The sequence below is a fragment of the Pipra filicauda genome, unplaced genomic scaffold (genome assembly GCF_003945595.2).
Source record: "Pipra filicauda isolate LSUMZ 115617 unplaced genomic scaffold, ASM394559v2 scaffold186_size1760508_pilon, whole genome shotgun sequence".
Classification (NCBI taxonomy): Eukaryota; Metazoa; Chordata; class Aves; order Passeriformes; family Pipridae; genus Pipra; species Pipra filicauda.
In genome coordinates this window covers 1154225-1167630 of record NW_024104294.1, presented here as the reverse complement: position 1 = coordinate 1167630, position 13406 = coordinate 1154225, and the positions used below count along the sequence as shown (strand labels likewise).

At 41.6% G+C, this 13406-nt stretch overlaps 1 protein-coding gene across 2 annotated transcripts in view; it reads left to right on the top strand.

The window, feature by feature from the left end:
- LOC113990140 (glypican-5-like) overlaps positions 1-12948 on the top strand; it is a 359722-nt gene extending 346774 nt beyond the window's left edge. For both annotated transcript variants that reach the window (XM_027725265.2, XM_027725264.2), the window contains one exon: positions 9225-12948. In XM_027725265.2, the coding sequence (XP_027581066.1) occupies positions 9225-9424 (200 nt within the window). In that variant the 3' untranslated portion in view covers positions 9425-12948. The remainder of the gene's footprint in view (positions 1-9224) is intronic.
- The last annotated feature ends 458 nt before the right edge of the window (positions 12949-13406 follow it).

Here is a 13406-nt window from a genome sequence, read left to right as displayed (position 1 = left end):
TTCTGCTGCTGCTCTGTCTCTGCTCACTCAAGGTGGAGAAAACTCCTTCAGCTTTCTAGCTACAGGCACTTAGCTCAGTCTAACACTGTTCCAAGTCCCTGCAGCCCCCCCCACTGGGGGCTGGGGGGGCCCAGCCCCCAGTGGGGCTGCTGCTGTTTCTCCTCGTGGCTCCTACAACATGGCTACTTCTTCTAACAACCACTACAACTACCTTCTCTTCGTTCTGCTTGTGATATGTTTATATTTTGCAGAAGCGCTCATTGGCTAAAACCTCAAAACTTCAAGGGTCACCACCCCCTGGGGTTTTACCATTTTATAACTTCAGGGGGAAAAACTGTTTCCCACCACCACAATCTCTTTCCGAAATTTTTAGTATAACTTTCTGTCTCTGCTCAAGATATAACAGAAATACAAGGAATGTTTTAAATCCTCACTGTTGCCGTTGGGTTCTGGTGACTTCAGAATCTTGCAGCAGGAGTTCCTTAGGGAGCAATGGGAATAACTGGAAGAATTTTACCAACTTTTAAAGAATCAGGAAGGATGAGAGCAGCATTTTTGCAGGGTGAAAAGAACATTTCAGACGTCTCTTAGAGATGCTTGTGATTATTTTTCTGTGCCTGCCATGCTGGAGGTTGATGCCGTGTTTGTGGTTATTCCACTCGGGGATTTGCTGGAGCTGCCCACAGTGCATGTGTTGAATGCCCCCTGCCTTGCTTCAAAAGCAGCTGAGCTACAAGGGCTCTGCCCTGAGTCACAACTCTTAGGTGGAAGGGCAGCTGTGCTGTGGTTTATTTTCTCCTTCTCACTCCCTATGGATATGACATCTGCTTATACTAAAATGTGAGAGGGTGGCTTCCTAAGCAGTGAGCAGTCCATCTTCCTGCTCCTTGCTGCTATCTCCTTGGGGAGGCATGAAGAGACCTCATGCAGTGGGACAGAGCAGTTTCTATTGTCTCTTCTCTTTTACCTGTCACCCTGTTACTTAATTTGAGTCATTCTTTCCGGTGTGTTTTGGGCCAGTTTGCTGCCAGGGTAAACCCAAGTAGTTAGAGCAGAGCCTGCTTCAGTCTCAGAAACACCTGTCCCTGTGTACCTTCTCTGATGGACAGGGCAGGAGAGACCTGGGTTCAAGCACCCTTTCAAAATCACCTGCAGGAAGGATCTGAGCCTAGACCATCAACTCTCATGGGTGCACAGTTTAACTGCTGCCCCAGCTGGCAGATGCCTCTCTGCTCCCTTACCATTTGGTGTGATCCCACAAGCCTGATCTGGCCAAGAAAGAGCAGACCTGCAGGCTATCCTCCGCCTCCACCACACCCCCCAGGGCTTGTGTGTGCAGTGAGCTGCAGAAACAATCACATTGGAGGGCTTTTGAAGATGGAAACGGAAAGATCTAGGGAATCATTACGCCCCTAGGGCTGGGCAGCAGCTGAATGGGAACTCTGAGAATCTCAGTGGTGCATAAACACCCAGGTTGGGCAGCTAACCTGGCACATGGAAGCCTAAACTTCCCTGGGGAGTGGTGCTGCCAGTGCACAGGTTGTAACCTACTCAGGCCTGACCTTACTCTTAAGCTTTATGATGTCTTCCTGTGGCATGAAGAAACTGTACAAGCTTCTTGGATATGACCTGGGAGGTTTTCAGTACTGCTTTTCAGTTCTAGGCCTGAGGGCTGAGAGACATGTGCCCAATTTGAAGGAGATGGGTAAAAGTATTTATTTTTGTGATACAAGTCCTGTCTAAAGTTTGGCAGATGAAGTGCAAATCCTTGCTGTAAGTTGAACTGACACTACTGCTACTATAATATCATTTTCAGGCCTTTCACAAAATGGAGCTTTGTCTGTTTAGAGCTGCAGAGCTAAATTAAAATCCTCATTACAAATGTCAATTGCAAATACAATTAGCAGTTAATGAAAATGCTGGATATTTGAAACACAGAAATTTTTAAGCAAGAGAAGGTGCAGTTTCCCCTTAGGGAAAAGAGTGCCAACAGCACATGCTCCTTTTCTTCTCAAGAAATTAAGGAGTGTCTGGGGGAGAGGAGTTGGGATGGCTTCAAATGTTTTCATACTCCCTTCCAAAATAAGTTTATAGTTTCCCCATATACAATTTAATTAAGCCTTCGATTTGACCTTTGTATTGAGCAATGAAATTTAACTGGGAAAGATGTGGGTTGGAGAGCACAAACAAAGCACGCCCCACGTCAGCCAGTATGAGAACTGTTTCTGTAACCAAAACTAATGAGATCACCAGGACAAAAGCAACAGCCAAAGCATTTTCAATTATTACTAATATTTTTCTTCCTTGAGCCAGTTTATATTTTTCTTAATTACAGCTTTGAGCCGTGGCGTGATATTTAGCAGATGCCTTCAGCACTTGGCGTGCTGATCATTTGCACACTGCAAACTGGCAGGGGCACCTAATCTTTGAAGTCTAGAGCACACATTCATCTTTAACCATAAAGGTCAGCCCTGCATTCCTCACATCCCCCCAAACTCCCATTAAGTTTAATAGGAGTTTTGAGCATGTCAGGCATGTGATATCAGGATTGCTCTCAGTCTTCATGATATTACTAGTGAGGCATGTACAGAATTTCTAAACTTAAATAATTAATTGCAGCACACGGTGATGGCAGAACGCAGTCACAGAGCTTTTTAGTTGTTTCTTTTATTACAAGAAAGTTACAATGAATGTTGAACAGATTTACTGGGAACATCATGTTTTACAGATACTTCCATACTGTGTTTCAGGATATCACATCAGCTGTGCTGCACTATGTACGAGGTATCTGGCAAACTAAACAAGCTTAAACATTGCAACCACAAACATGTGCCTAGGACTAGACTAAAAACAGATGTTTCCAGGAAATGTAAAAGATGTTTGGCATGTTTTAAGCTTATACTTTCAGCTTGTCTGCATTTGAATAAGTCCTGTATTAGTGTAAACAAAATGACAAAATCTTTTCTTGCAAATGACTGATTCATTAATGGAAGTACTGCTGAATCACACAAGGTTTGTTAGGTTATTTCTTCCCAAGGAAAAGATGAATTGTTTTATGTTGACATTTACTGTGGCAGGAGCTGAGGCAGTTATATGTGCAGGTTTACTTTTTAGCCCTGAGAACTAATGCAGTTTTATTGTGGCTCCTGAAAATCATGCAGCGTTTGCTATGGCAGCTCTGTATCGAAAGACAAACACATACAGTGACAGGTTTCCTTAGAGTATGTCCTGTTCTCTCTATAAATGTATATATTGCATTCAAGTGCATATAGAGAAAAAGATTGTTTGGTAATGGGGGAAGGAGCTTTTTCGTGTAAGTTTGGCTTCTAGGTACCTGAAATCTCAAATTGTCTCATAGTTGTTCCTGCTTTTTTTATTGCCTTTTTTTTCCTTTGTTGCATTTGACTTTAGTTCTGAAAGTTCCAGCCAATGTTATTTCTTGAAGAGAGTGGGTGTGGTTCTTCTCAGGATGAAGAATTTGCATCCAATATGCACAAAATATGCAGGAAATAAAGTAGTTCTCACACTGGTCTACAGGAGAGGTAATCTGCCAGAGATCACACAGAGTTTAATGCAGAATTAAAATCTGGACCTAGATAATCCTAGTCCCAATTTCTGACTCTCCCCTCAAGGCCAACTTCACTCACTCGCTCCTTAAAAAGAGAAATGGAAAAATCTTCAGAACCGAAAGAGAACACATCAGTTGACCCCCATAATCTTGTCCCCCAGCTCTTCTGAAGAGGCTGGCCTGAACCTAATGCCACTCAGGAGTTAAGTGGGGAGGCTGACCTATGCAGTTGGTATTTCTTCTATTTTCTGATTAAATGGTTTTTTTCCTCCTAACACCGAGTTTCCGTAAGAAGGTGTGTGGGGAAAAGGCTTCTATGGACACCATATTCTCAGGCTGAAATAGAAAATGGTAGAACAGTACATACATGGGAGACTGCAGAGCTGTTCATTATTTCCTTCTGCTAACTCCAAAAGGGATATATTGCACCCACTTTTTACTGACTGGTATTATATAGTGGACAATAACAGACTCCAGAATTTGGAGAATTGGATCACAAGTTATCACACCTCAGGAGTTCTCACATTCCCGTTTCCATTTCTCTGCTGCAGCTGTAACTGGAAATAATTAGTGCTGGTCTTAATGTCAGGATAATGGATTATTTGGAAATTGTTGGTACGTTTTATGGTGACAGCATTGTTTTGTTTCAGAGCTTCTTCCTTTGAATATGTAAAAGTAATTTCAGCTTTTGCTACCAGAGGTGATAAAAAGCTAATAATAACACTGCAGCATCTACTGTAATTTAAGAGCCTGTTCCACCAAGTTGCACCTAGCTTTAATTCTCTTATGAAGCTGTCAGCCAAACCCAAGCCTGTGATCGAAGGGAAATTTATCAAGCAACTGAGTTCCAGTGTGGAGAGAACTGCAGGTGCTGACCAGTTCACTTTAGACCTGCATTATGAGTATCATTACAACCATGATTAGGCATTCAAGACCAAGGCATTAATTTGCTATCGTAGATGCTGACATTCTGTCTTTTCAAAGCACGGTGTTTGCATGAAAGTCTAGGAAGAAATAGACAGGCCTGACTTGATGTAATTAATGTGGGAAAGCAGAAATAAACAATCTCCCCTTCTTTCGTCTCCCCAAATAGCTGGGTTGGAAGATCTCCCTAGCAGCTCGTGGTGTAAAACTGATGGAAACGTGTTCAGAATCCCCACTTTGATATGGGCATGGTGGATTGATGAGCATGGATTTGCTGCTGTCAGTGCGCCACTCCATTAGAAACCAGGCTGCTGTAATTTACATTTACAAGACTAGTCGGGCAGACCTCTCTGGTTTGTTTTTATTCAGCATCCCCTGGCAGGGGCTGTACACTTGTCTGGTAAGAAGGTCTGTAGCCTTAGATGGATGCAGGCAGCAGAGCTGTTGGTCAGTGACAATGGCAGTGGTGGAGGAGCAAGTACTGGGGCCCCAGCAGGTTCTTCCCCAGGCACTGGTGCCTTGGCACTGCTCTACAAAGCAGGGTCTGCCAGAGACCCTCTGCTCGGTGTGACGGGGAGGGCAACAAGGGCTGGATCTTAAGGGTGCTGGGACAGCTCAAACACAGGTTTCTCCAAAACTGATCCCGCTTCCTCGGTGGGAGATCAGCCAATTCACCTGCCCTTCCCTTCCTGCTCTTTTCCTTTGCTCCACAAGTACTTTCTCTGTCTGCAGCAGGGAGGGAGTCTTTGCATTTATGTTTCATCTCAATGGAGACAGTGCTGGGCATGTCTCAGGAGATGAGGAGGGTCCAGTGGCACTGGCAGATCTTTGCAGGGAAAGGCTCCCTCACACTGATTGTTTACAGTCCCAGGGAAAGGGCTGAACTCAAGTCAGATCAAGAGAAGGACAGCAATGGAAAGAGGTTTCTGTTAAGTAGCTGAATTTGGTCATCCCTTGGCAGGACCATCAGAAACATAAATAGTTTAAAGCAGACCTTGCTGATACTGTTCCTTAGAGAGCAGCAGTATGCAAGTACACCAAGAAATAGTTACATATTTGATAATTCCTAGCAGTAGCAAACTGCAAATCATTTGGCCTAGGAGGGGGGAGCTAACAACTGGGGTGTCAATATGACTTGAACTTGTGTCAGATAACCTGGTAATAATCTAAAAAATAATCACGTTGTTTCACCCCTGTAACATTACTGGCTAAGATTAAGGTGTGCTTTAACGTAGGACTCACCAAATGCATTTGAAAGGCATGCTCAGCCCTCACTATAGGGGAGGTTTCCTGTTCCTAAATTAGATGACAGTGACAGTTTTGATCTCCCTTTCATCCTAAGCTGGCCTCTCAGAGGAATGGTATTGATCCATGTAAGTATTTATGAGTAGTTTAGTGCCGTCAGAACAGCACATGCATTACTGGGTAGCAATCTGTGGTTAGATCTTTGAGGTGAAGATAATCCTGAATGCTCTAAACAGCAGGGTCAAGTAATTTTCATTATGTGCTTTGTTTATACCGTCAAGTTATTAGTTTAACAGCAGTTAACACAGATGAAAGTTCAGCTGAGGAAGTGGACTCAATCCCCTGGACTAGCTGAGCTGTTGTTCCCTGTGCTCAGAGTAATCACGGGGCCTGGAGGAACTCTGACTCAACAGACCTTGTCCTCGGCAAGAGTCCCGAAAGGCTGCTTTGGCAGTCAGCTGCCTTCACTAAGTATCCTTTTTGGCAGGATTTGAATATTCGCACTGGGAGCCTGGATGAGGAACAGCACAGTAGCTACTGCAGTGGCTGTGTCACCATCACATTGCAGTGATAAATAAACAGCATAGAATAATATTCATCTACCAGCATCCAAAAGGCCATCACATGTGTCAGCCTGAGGTTAGCTGGCGCCTTCAGAGATTTTAACCACTCCATTTCTGGGAAGGAGAGAGGGACTGATGGTGAAAGGAAGTTTCTAGCTATGGAGAAAGCTTCTAATTGGGAACCATAAAGCCTTTAAAATGCAGAAAGTAAATACTAGGACAAACCAAAGCTGTGGGATTTGGTTGGTTGTTTCTATGAAGTCATACTCTCTGGGCTGCATTCATGAGTGCTGAACATCTGGGGTTCGCTTTGTTGAGACTGGAGTTTCATTTCTGTGCTAGTCGTCACACTGACACTTTATTTTTTCCCAGCATGATCACTATTTTTTGCCTTCTGAATGTCAGCAGTAGACTGAACTTTACCTATATCTGACTCAGAAAAAGATTTAAGGGGAAAAACTCATTTAACTCAGAGTTTCTCAGCCAAAATCCTGGAGTGAGTAAGCAACAGGAACTCTGAGGAAACTGGAATTCTTTACACTGCTAAAATTTGGGCCTTAAAAAATAAATATAGGATTGAAAAAGATTTTGACTAGAAGTTGGGCTATTTTTATTTAGTTTTAAGAAAGGAGAAAACAGAACATTTTAAATAAAATTCCAGGTTTGCACAATTAGATGCCAGATTAGAATTGGCCATGAATAGCATCGGAAGATACTCTGCTGTGAAGACAGAGAGAGAATTCAGAATGTGGTCCTTTCCCTGGAAAAGATAAAGGCAGAGTTTTCTAATGTATTATTTAACACTTGTTATGCAGTGCATTAAGCAGTCACTGAGAGGAAAGCTTTTAAAAACCAACAGCCTCTCTGATAGCATTAAATCTTACCTTGGATTTTTTGTTAAGTCAATAGTAAGAAAATAAACAAATTAATACATTTCAGTCTGCCCGATTTATAGATGCCAATCAAGTTACAATGCTGGACATGGCCAGCCCAAAGAGGGGAATAGATTTACCTGAGTGAGGTCTTAATTTAATCAGCTGGCCCCAGAGAGCTGAAGTCAGCAGGCTAGGATGATATAAGAGGCAGCAGAGAAATAGCACCTTTACTGCAGTTGCAAAGGAGAATGACAGTGATAGAAAGGACTCTAGGCAGTGTCAGAACACACCTATTTCCATGATTTATTCTTAATTTACTTTAATGACAGTCTGAAGGTTGTCCATTTTTCCTTAAATGTCCTCAGAATACTGATATTTTCTAAACATTTGGAGCATGCTTTTTCCTCCCCCTCCTTTCTGTTACATCCATTGCAGGTTGGAATCAAAGAGGAGCTAGGGACACGTTTTGCCATAAGGAATTTGGAGTGCGCTGTCAGACTACCCTTTTTTCACTGTATCCCTTGCCAGCCAGTGTCCCTTCCCTGCAGTCCCTCTTGAGTGAGGTCTAGGAATCACACATTCGTCTGGGATTAATGTTGATATTATGATAAAATGGAGGAATCCATTGCATTTCTTTTGCAATTTATTCTGGCAGAAGAACAATGTGTGCTTTCCCAATACAATAGCTCATTTTTATTATCAAGTGAATTTATTGATGGTTGTTCAGAACTAGTGACATGCAGACAATGATCTCAGATTGCATTTACATTTCTGGAGTACTTTCCATCTTTCCAATTTCTGCCAGGAACTTGCTTCTGTGATTCAGAGTTTTTATTTTAAGATTGGACTGTTTTTTCATCTGCATTACAAATCTATGCCTTTTGCTTTCTTGTGTATGTGCACTGCTTTCATTAGTATCAGAAATCCTTTAAGCTCAGACTTGAACATTTATTGTTAATTATAAATTCTTCCAGGTAGGCATTTGTTTTTTGCCAAAAACTCAGGTGTGTTTTTACAGACTGACTGTAAAATCATCATCCCTTCAGCAGATGATATAGTGGGTTTTTTTCATTCTCCACAATGCCAGTGAGAGGGTTCAAGGGCAATATGATCTCAGCAATACTTGCAAATAGCTTGGGAATGTTTAGATAACTGGAGACTGATCCTTTTGTCATTAAAGAAAAAAAAACCATGTTTTTACAATAAAGAACTACTCCTACTTTCTTCTGAATCCAGTCTTTTATATAAAAATGGGTGGAATTGCCCCAAAATGCATCTGGAAGGGGACTTACAAAAAGGAGGGGGAGCAACTCTTTACACGGGCAGATAGGGCAAGGGGTAATGATTTGAAACAAAAAGAGGAAAGATTAGTTTAGATCCTAGGAAGAAGTTCTTTACTCAGAGGGTGCTGAGGCACCCTAATAGGTTGCCCAGAGAAGCTGTGGCTGCCCCATCCCTGTAAGTGTTCCAAAGCAATGTTGGATGGGGCTCAGAGCAACCTGGGATAGCAGCTGGCACCTCTGCCCGTGGCAGGGTGTTGGAACTAGAAGATCTTTAAGGTCCCTTCCAACCCAAACCATTCTATGATTCTATTAAGTCCATGTGCTTTCCAGTCTCCTCCGGCACCATCTCACCAGCTTGGCGGTTGCTTCACTGGGATCTGTTACTAAACCACTCAGTTGTAACATGGTGTTTTAAAGCATGAGACAGTTCCCATCCCAGGTGAAACCGAAGGTACTTTTTGTGGGAGAAGGTCAGGCTCTGAGAGCAGCCACTGCAATGCAGAATACCTGTTATTCTGCTCAGGCAGTGTCTGTGCGTAGCCAAGTAGACCCGGGCAGTCAGAGAAGACTTGTTGAGCAGAGTGGTGGGTGCTGAGGACAGAGGAGCCACACTGGGTCCAAATGCAACATTAGTGCAAGTGCCCCATCACTCTCTATACACATTTCAGTTGTTCAGAGTGAGTATACAACATGTTCCAGCAACAGAACTTAAAGCCCCTGTTTAAAAGATTTGTGATTAATCTTACATTTACTTTCGCATTTTCAGATATACTCAAGGACAAGAAAACCCATCCAGAGAACAGAAACGAACCAAAACCGACTGTGAAAAAGATTGACACTACAACCACCAGAAGCACTGTCAAGTCATCCTCCAAACACAGTGTAAATGGAAGTGGGAGCAGCCCAGCCCTGAGCCCCTCCCTTGTTTTAGCAGCACTGGCAGTTCTGTGGCATTGTCTGCTGTAGCTGTGTTGCCTTGCAGCCATTGTGCTACTGCTTCTGTTCACTGTCATTTATACCTGCAGCCTTACCCAACAGAAAACAAAACTAAATGGTTCTCTAGTTTATGTGGTATGTTAGAATAAATATGAAATGCTGTGCTGGAGTTGGCAGATACCAAGTGTCATCACTTACAATATCTGGAGATAGCCTTTGGCAAAGCCCACCCAAGATACAGAGGGGATGGTGATAAGGATCTGAGTAGCTTAAGTTATGGGGTAGAAGTAATGGAAAACACAGAAACTATGTATGGGTGTGTTACTGCTTTTATCGATTTCATTTGCTAGAATTTGACTGGCTGTTTTTGTTTGTTTAATTTTTCTGATAAGTTATATGAATGGTCAGTCTTCAAATTCAAGCCAATCCATACTTTATGTTTTCAGTGAACAGCTAACAAGCTGTGTCTACAGTTCATAGAATGTTAAGGGGTTGGAATGGACCTTAAAGATCATCTAGTCCCAATACCCCTGCTATGAGCAGCAACATCTCCCACTAGAGCAGGTGAAGTACTCTCTACCAGCTTGATGAAATTCCTGAGTGATCAAGAAGTTCAAAGCATGTTTGAAACTTCTTTTCACTCTTACTATTTAGATTGTAGGAAGCAACATAAAAGTGTATGGTGTGTCTAATATATCAGTATAGTTGCCTTAATTATGGAAAAAAAATAGAACCACTTTGTTTACTGAGGGATATAGATAGGGAGTTTCCCTGCCCCACAAAATGTCATTAACAAATGCTTAAGCATATGTTCAAGGCTTATTGGATGAATGTCCAGAAACATAAATAAACATAATAATGTTTTATCCACTTGAATGCAGCTCTGTACAGAGGAAAAAAAAAGGTAATTCAGTTCAAACTTACTTTGCCTATATGATGTTACATACCAACTCAAGTTTTCCATAAAGATCCCAGCGATATAAATTATTGGGAACTCCCATTAGACTCTAACTAGATTTTGTGCAGTATGGGTCCCTGAAATCAACTGTTTCATAAACTATGTATTATTTAATTACATTTAATGTTTAAAATTTTGTATCACGTTAGGTGTAAATGTAAAACACACTGAAATCTAGAACATTCTCTGTTTTGCCTCATCTTGATTGCTACCTTAGAAAATGTCAAATGTGCATTATTATATTACAAGGCTTTGTTTTCTAATCAATGATACATTGATGTGTTTTAAGTTTTCAGATGAAAAAGTACTATAATAACTTCTAATGGGTTAAGAGTTAATGTGTGTTTTCCAACAACTGTTTACAGTGCCATTGAATATATGTATACAAACACAACTGTTGAATACAGTGATTAATATGATAAATATATGAAACATTCAAATTGTTACACTTACTACATTTCATAACTATTACAACAGTTTAATGGCCATTTTCATGTTGCAGACTTATTATGTACAGTTTTGTAAGATTTGATGTAAAACACTTGCCTTCATTTTTTTGTAAAACATCTCTTTGATACTTGGAGTTACACAGTCACTGACATTACTCAAAAGAAGAACCCTGTATCTTACTAACCAGCTTCAGGCTTTTTATTGACAACTTTGATTATAAAAGCCTGACTTAAAGAAGGTGCCGTGTGCCAGTGCTGCTGCTGGATGTTATTACAAAGTGGCAATAATTCAGAAAAAGCATACAATAAATGAACAAAGGCTGACTACACTTTGTTTTCAGACAGTGTTAGTGAACTTGTCTAGTTACATTTGCAAAGGTGGGGCTTGAGTCCGATTTCTAGTTTGGGCTCTTAGATCGTATTTGCCAATGTAAAGGTATGATCAGAACTGTGGACACACCCAGCTGCGAAGGCAGTGCCTCTAAAGTGGCCGCAGCTAAGTTTTCTAAAAGATTTTAATGTTGAAACAAGTAGATAAAATGGAAAAGGTGCTTACATTAACATGAAGTATTTTGTATTTTAATTCTGATTTTTCAAAATGATAAGGATATTACTATCTCTAATCAGGGCTTCCCAGTCAGATCAGTGAAAATCAGTTTTCCCAAAAGTACTGAAATGGCTGTCCTGTGTTTTCCAGGGTTTGTGAGCTGCACCAGTCCATGGAACCATAATTAAAAATGCTGCTTCTTGTATTCGTTTTCAGTACCCTTTGGAAAAGTGCTGTGGTACCTGAGGAGGTGTGCAAGTTGTGTCATTTGTACAGTGACAGAACTCTGTAATGCCTTGCAGTCCTAAAGAGTGTGTTGTGATGGCTGTTGTTGGAGAGGCTGCCCTGTGTGTACACACAGAGATGTACTTCAGGTGCTGACACCACCTGCTCCTGGGGTAACACCAACCACTGTGGTTTCACTGGAGCAATTCATGTCTGATGCTTGTGAACCTGACTCCTGATTTAGTGTTCTCACACTTGAGATGCTCAGTCACCATTCAAGCAGGTGCACTCACATTTGCACACTGTCAGGATTCCTATGGACAGAGGTTCCAGGGCTGGGCTCTGATCCTGCCAGATTTCAGCTGTGAAGCGTAGAGTTTTCAGTTTTTCTCACCTTCAGAGAGGGAACTTGAATACCCAGAGTTAAGTGTCTTTCTGAGGTGTGTTCTGTGAAAGATTTTGAGTGGTGATCCCACTCATGTTCAGCTGCAGCAGAGGGAGCTGCAGAAACCCTGCAGGAGTCATGGATGGAATAACTCACCCAAGGGATTATTTGTTGCTACTAAATGTCATAATCTTGCCAACCAGAAACCTCTGAAAAATCAAGTGTTTGAATTTGGAAGTTGGCTGGCAAGTATTTTTATGATGTAGCACTCACCTCTCAAGCTAAACAAGAGAGCCCTTTTAAAGTTTCTGTAACAAAACAGAACAGGTTCAGACCTTGAGAGAGAATCAACTCATTTCTTTGGATTCAACCAATGTTTTAATAGACACAAATTGTTGCAGAATGAGGAAAGAGGACTCCACATCAATTAATACATTTCACACTAATACATTTTACACTGTAAGAAGAGTACTGGTCAAACCAGCATGAAATATGTGTATCAAAAGTGCAGTTTTTAAGGGCAATGCAGTGTATTTCTACTAATGGTTTATAATTTTTTTTTCCCCAGGATCAGTTGCATTTACATATTTAAAATGAATGTTTTCCATCAAACAAGACATCTATACCAGGAAAGGCAACACCAACTGTCCATGTCAGATAAAGGATGTATTCCTTTTCAGATGAATAAGATACCTGGTTTACAAAACCTTATTTTGTTATCCAGAACACTGTAATTATGATGCAATTACAAAGATCTAAATTCAAAATACTTTTCAACTTGTCTATCTAATCTCAGTGTCAAAGAAGGTACCAGTCTAAGAGCATTGCTGTAGCCTTGCCTAACAGTTATGAGTTGTATTTTTGATTGTTTATTGTTTTGCTGTGACTTCCTTTTAATATTTTGCTGTGCCCGCATTTGTGAATGCCAGCGTTGGACGGTAACTGCTGTCATACATTTGTGAGTAAAATCAATCTGCAATTTTCTGTTGATAGCGATGGAGGCTTCTTACCAGATCAGATGAAACTGCTGTAGTGTCAGTTCTTAGTGTTTCACTGCTCCTGGGGCTCTGTGTTACACCAGGTTCCTGTAAGAGGTTCAGGAGGTCTGTGTGTCACTAGTCCCCTTCCTGGCCGTGGAAGTGTGAGGGAAGAGTGAATCTGGGTGGTCAGAGATGTGGGGGGCTGCAGGGGCCAGTGCATGGCCACGTCCAGCTGCCCTCTCGGAGGCCCTGAGACAGGTGTTCTCAGCTGATTTCAAGTGGCTTTTACACCTCTCCAAATCAGCTCATGGAGACTGGCCAGGCAAAGAACAACACAGAATCTAGAGCTTGCACTTTCAGGCTACTCCACAGACACCTGCTAGGAACTGGACTGGATTTTGCAATTTAGATGCTTTACACAGTCTGGCCTCTCATTTTCAACCTTGCATTTTTTTCTGCCTTGCACAT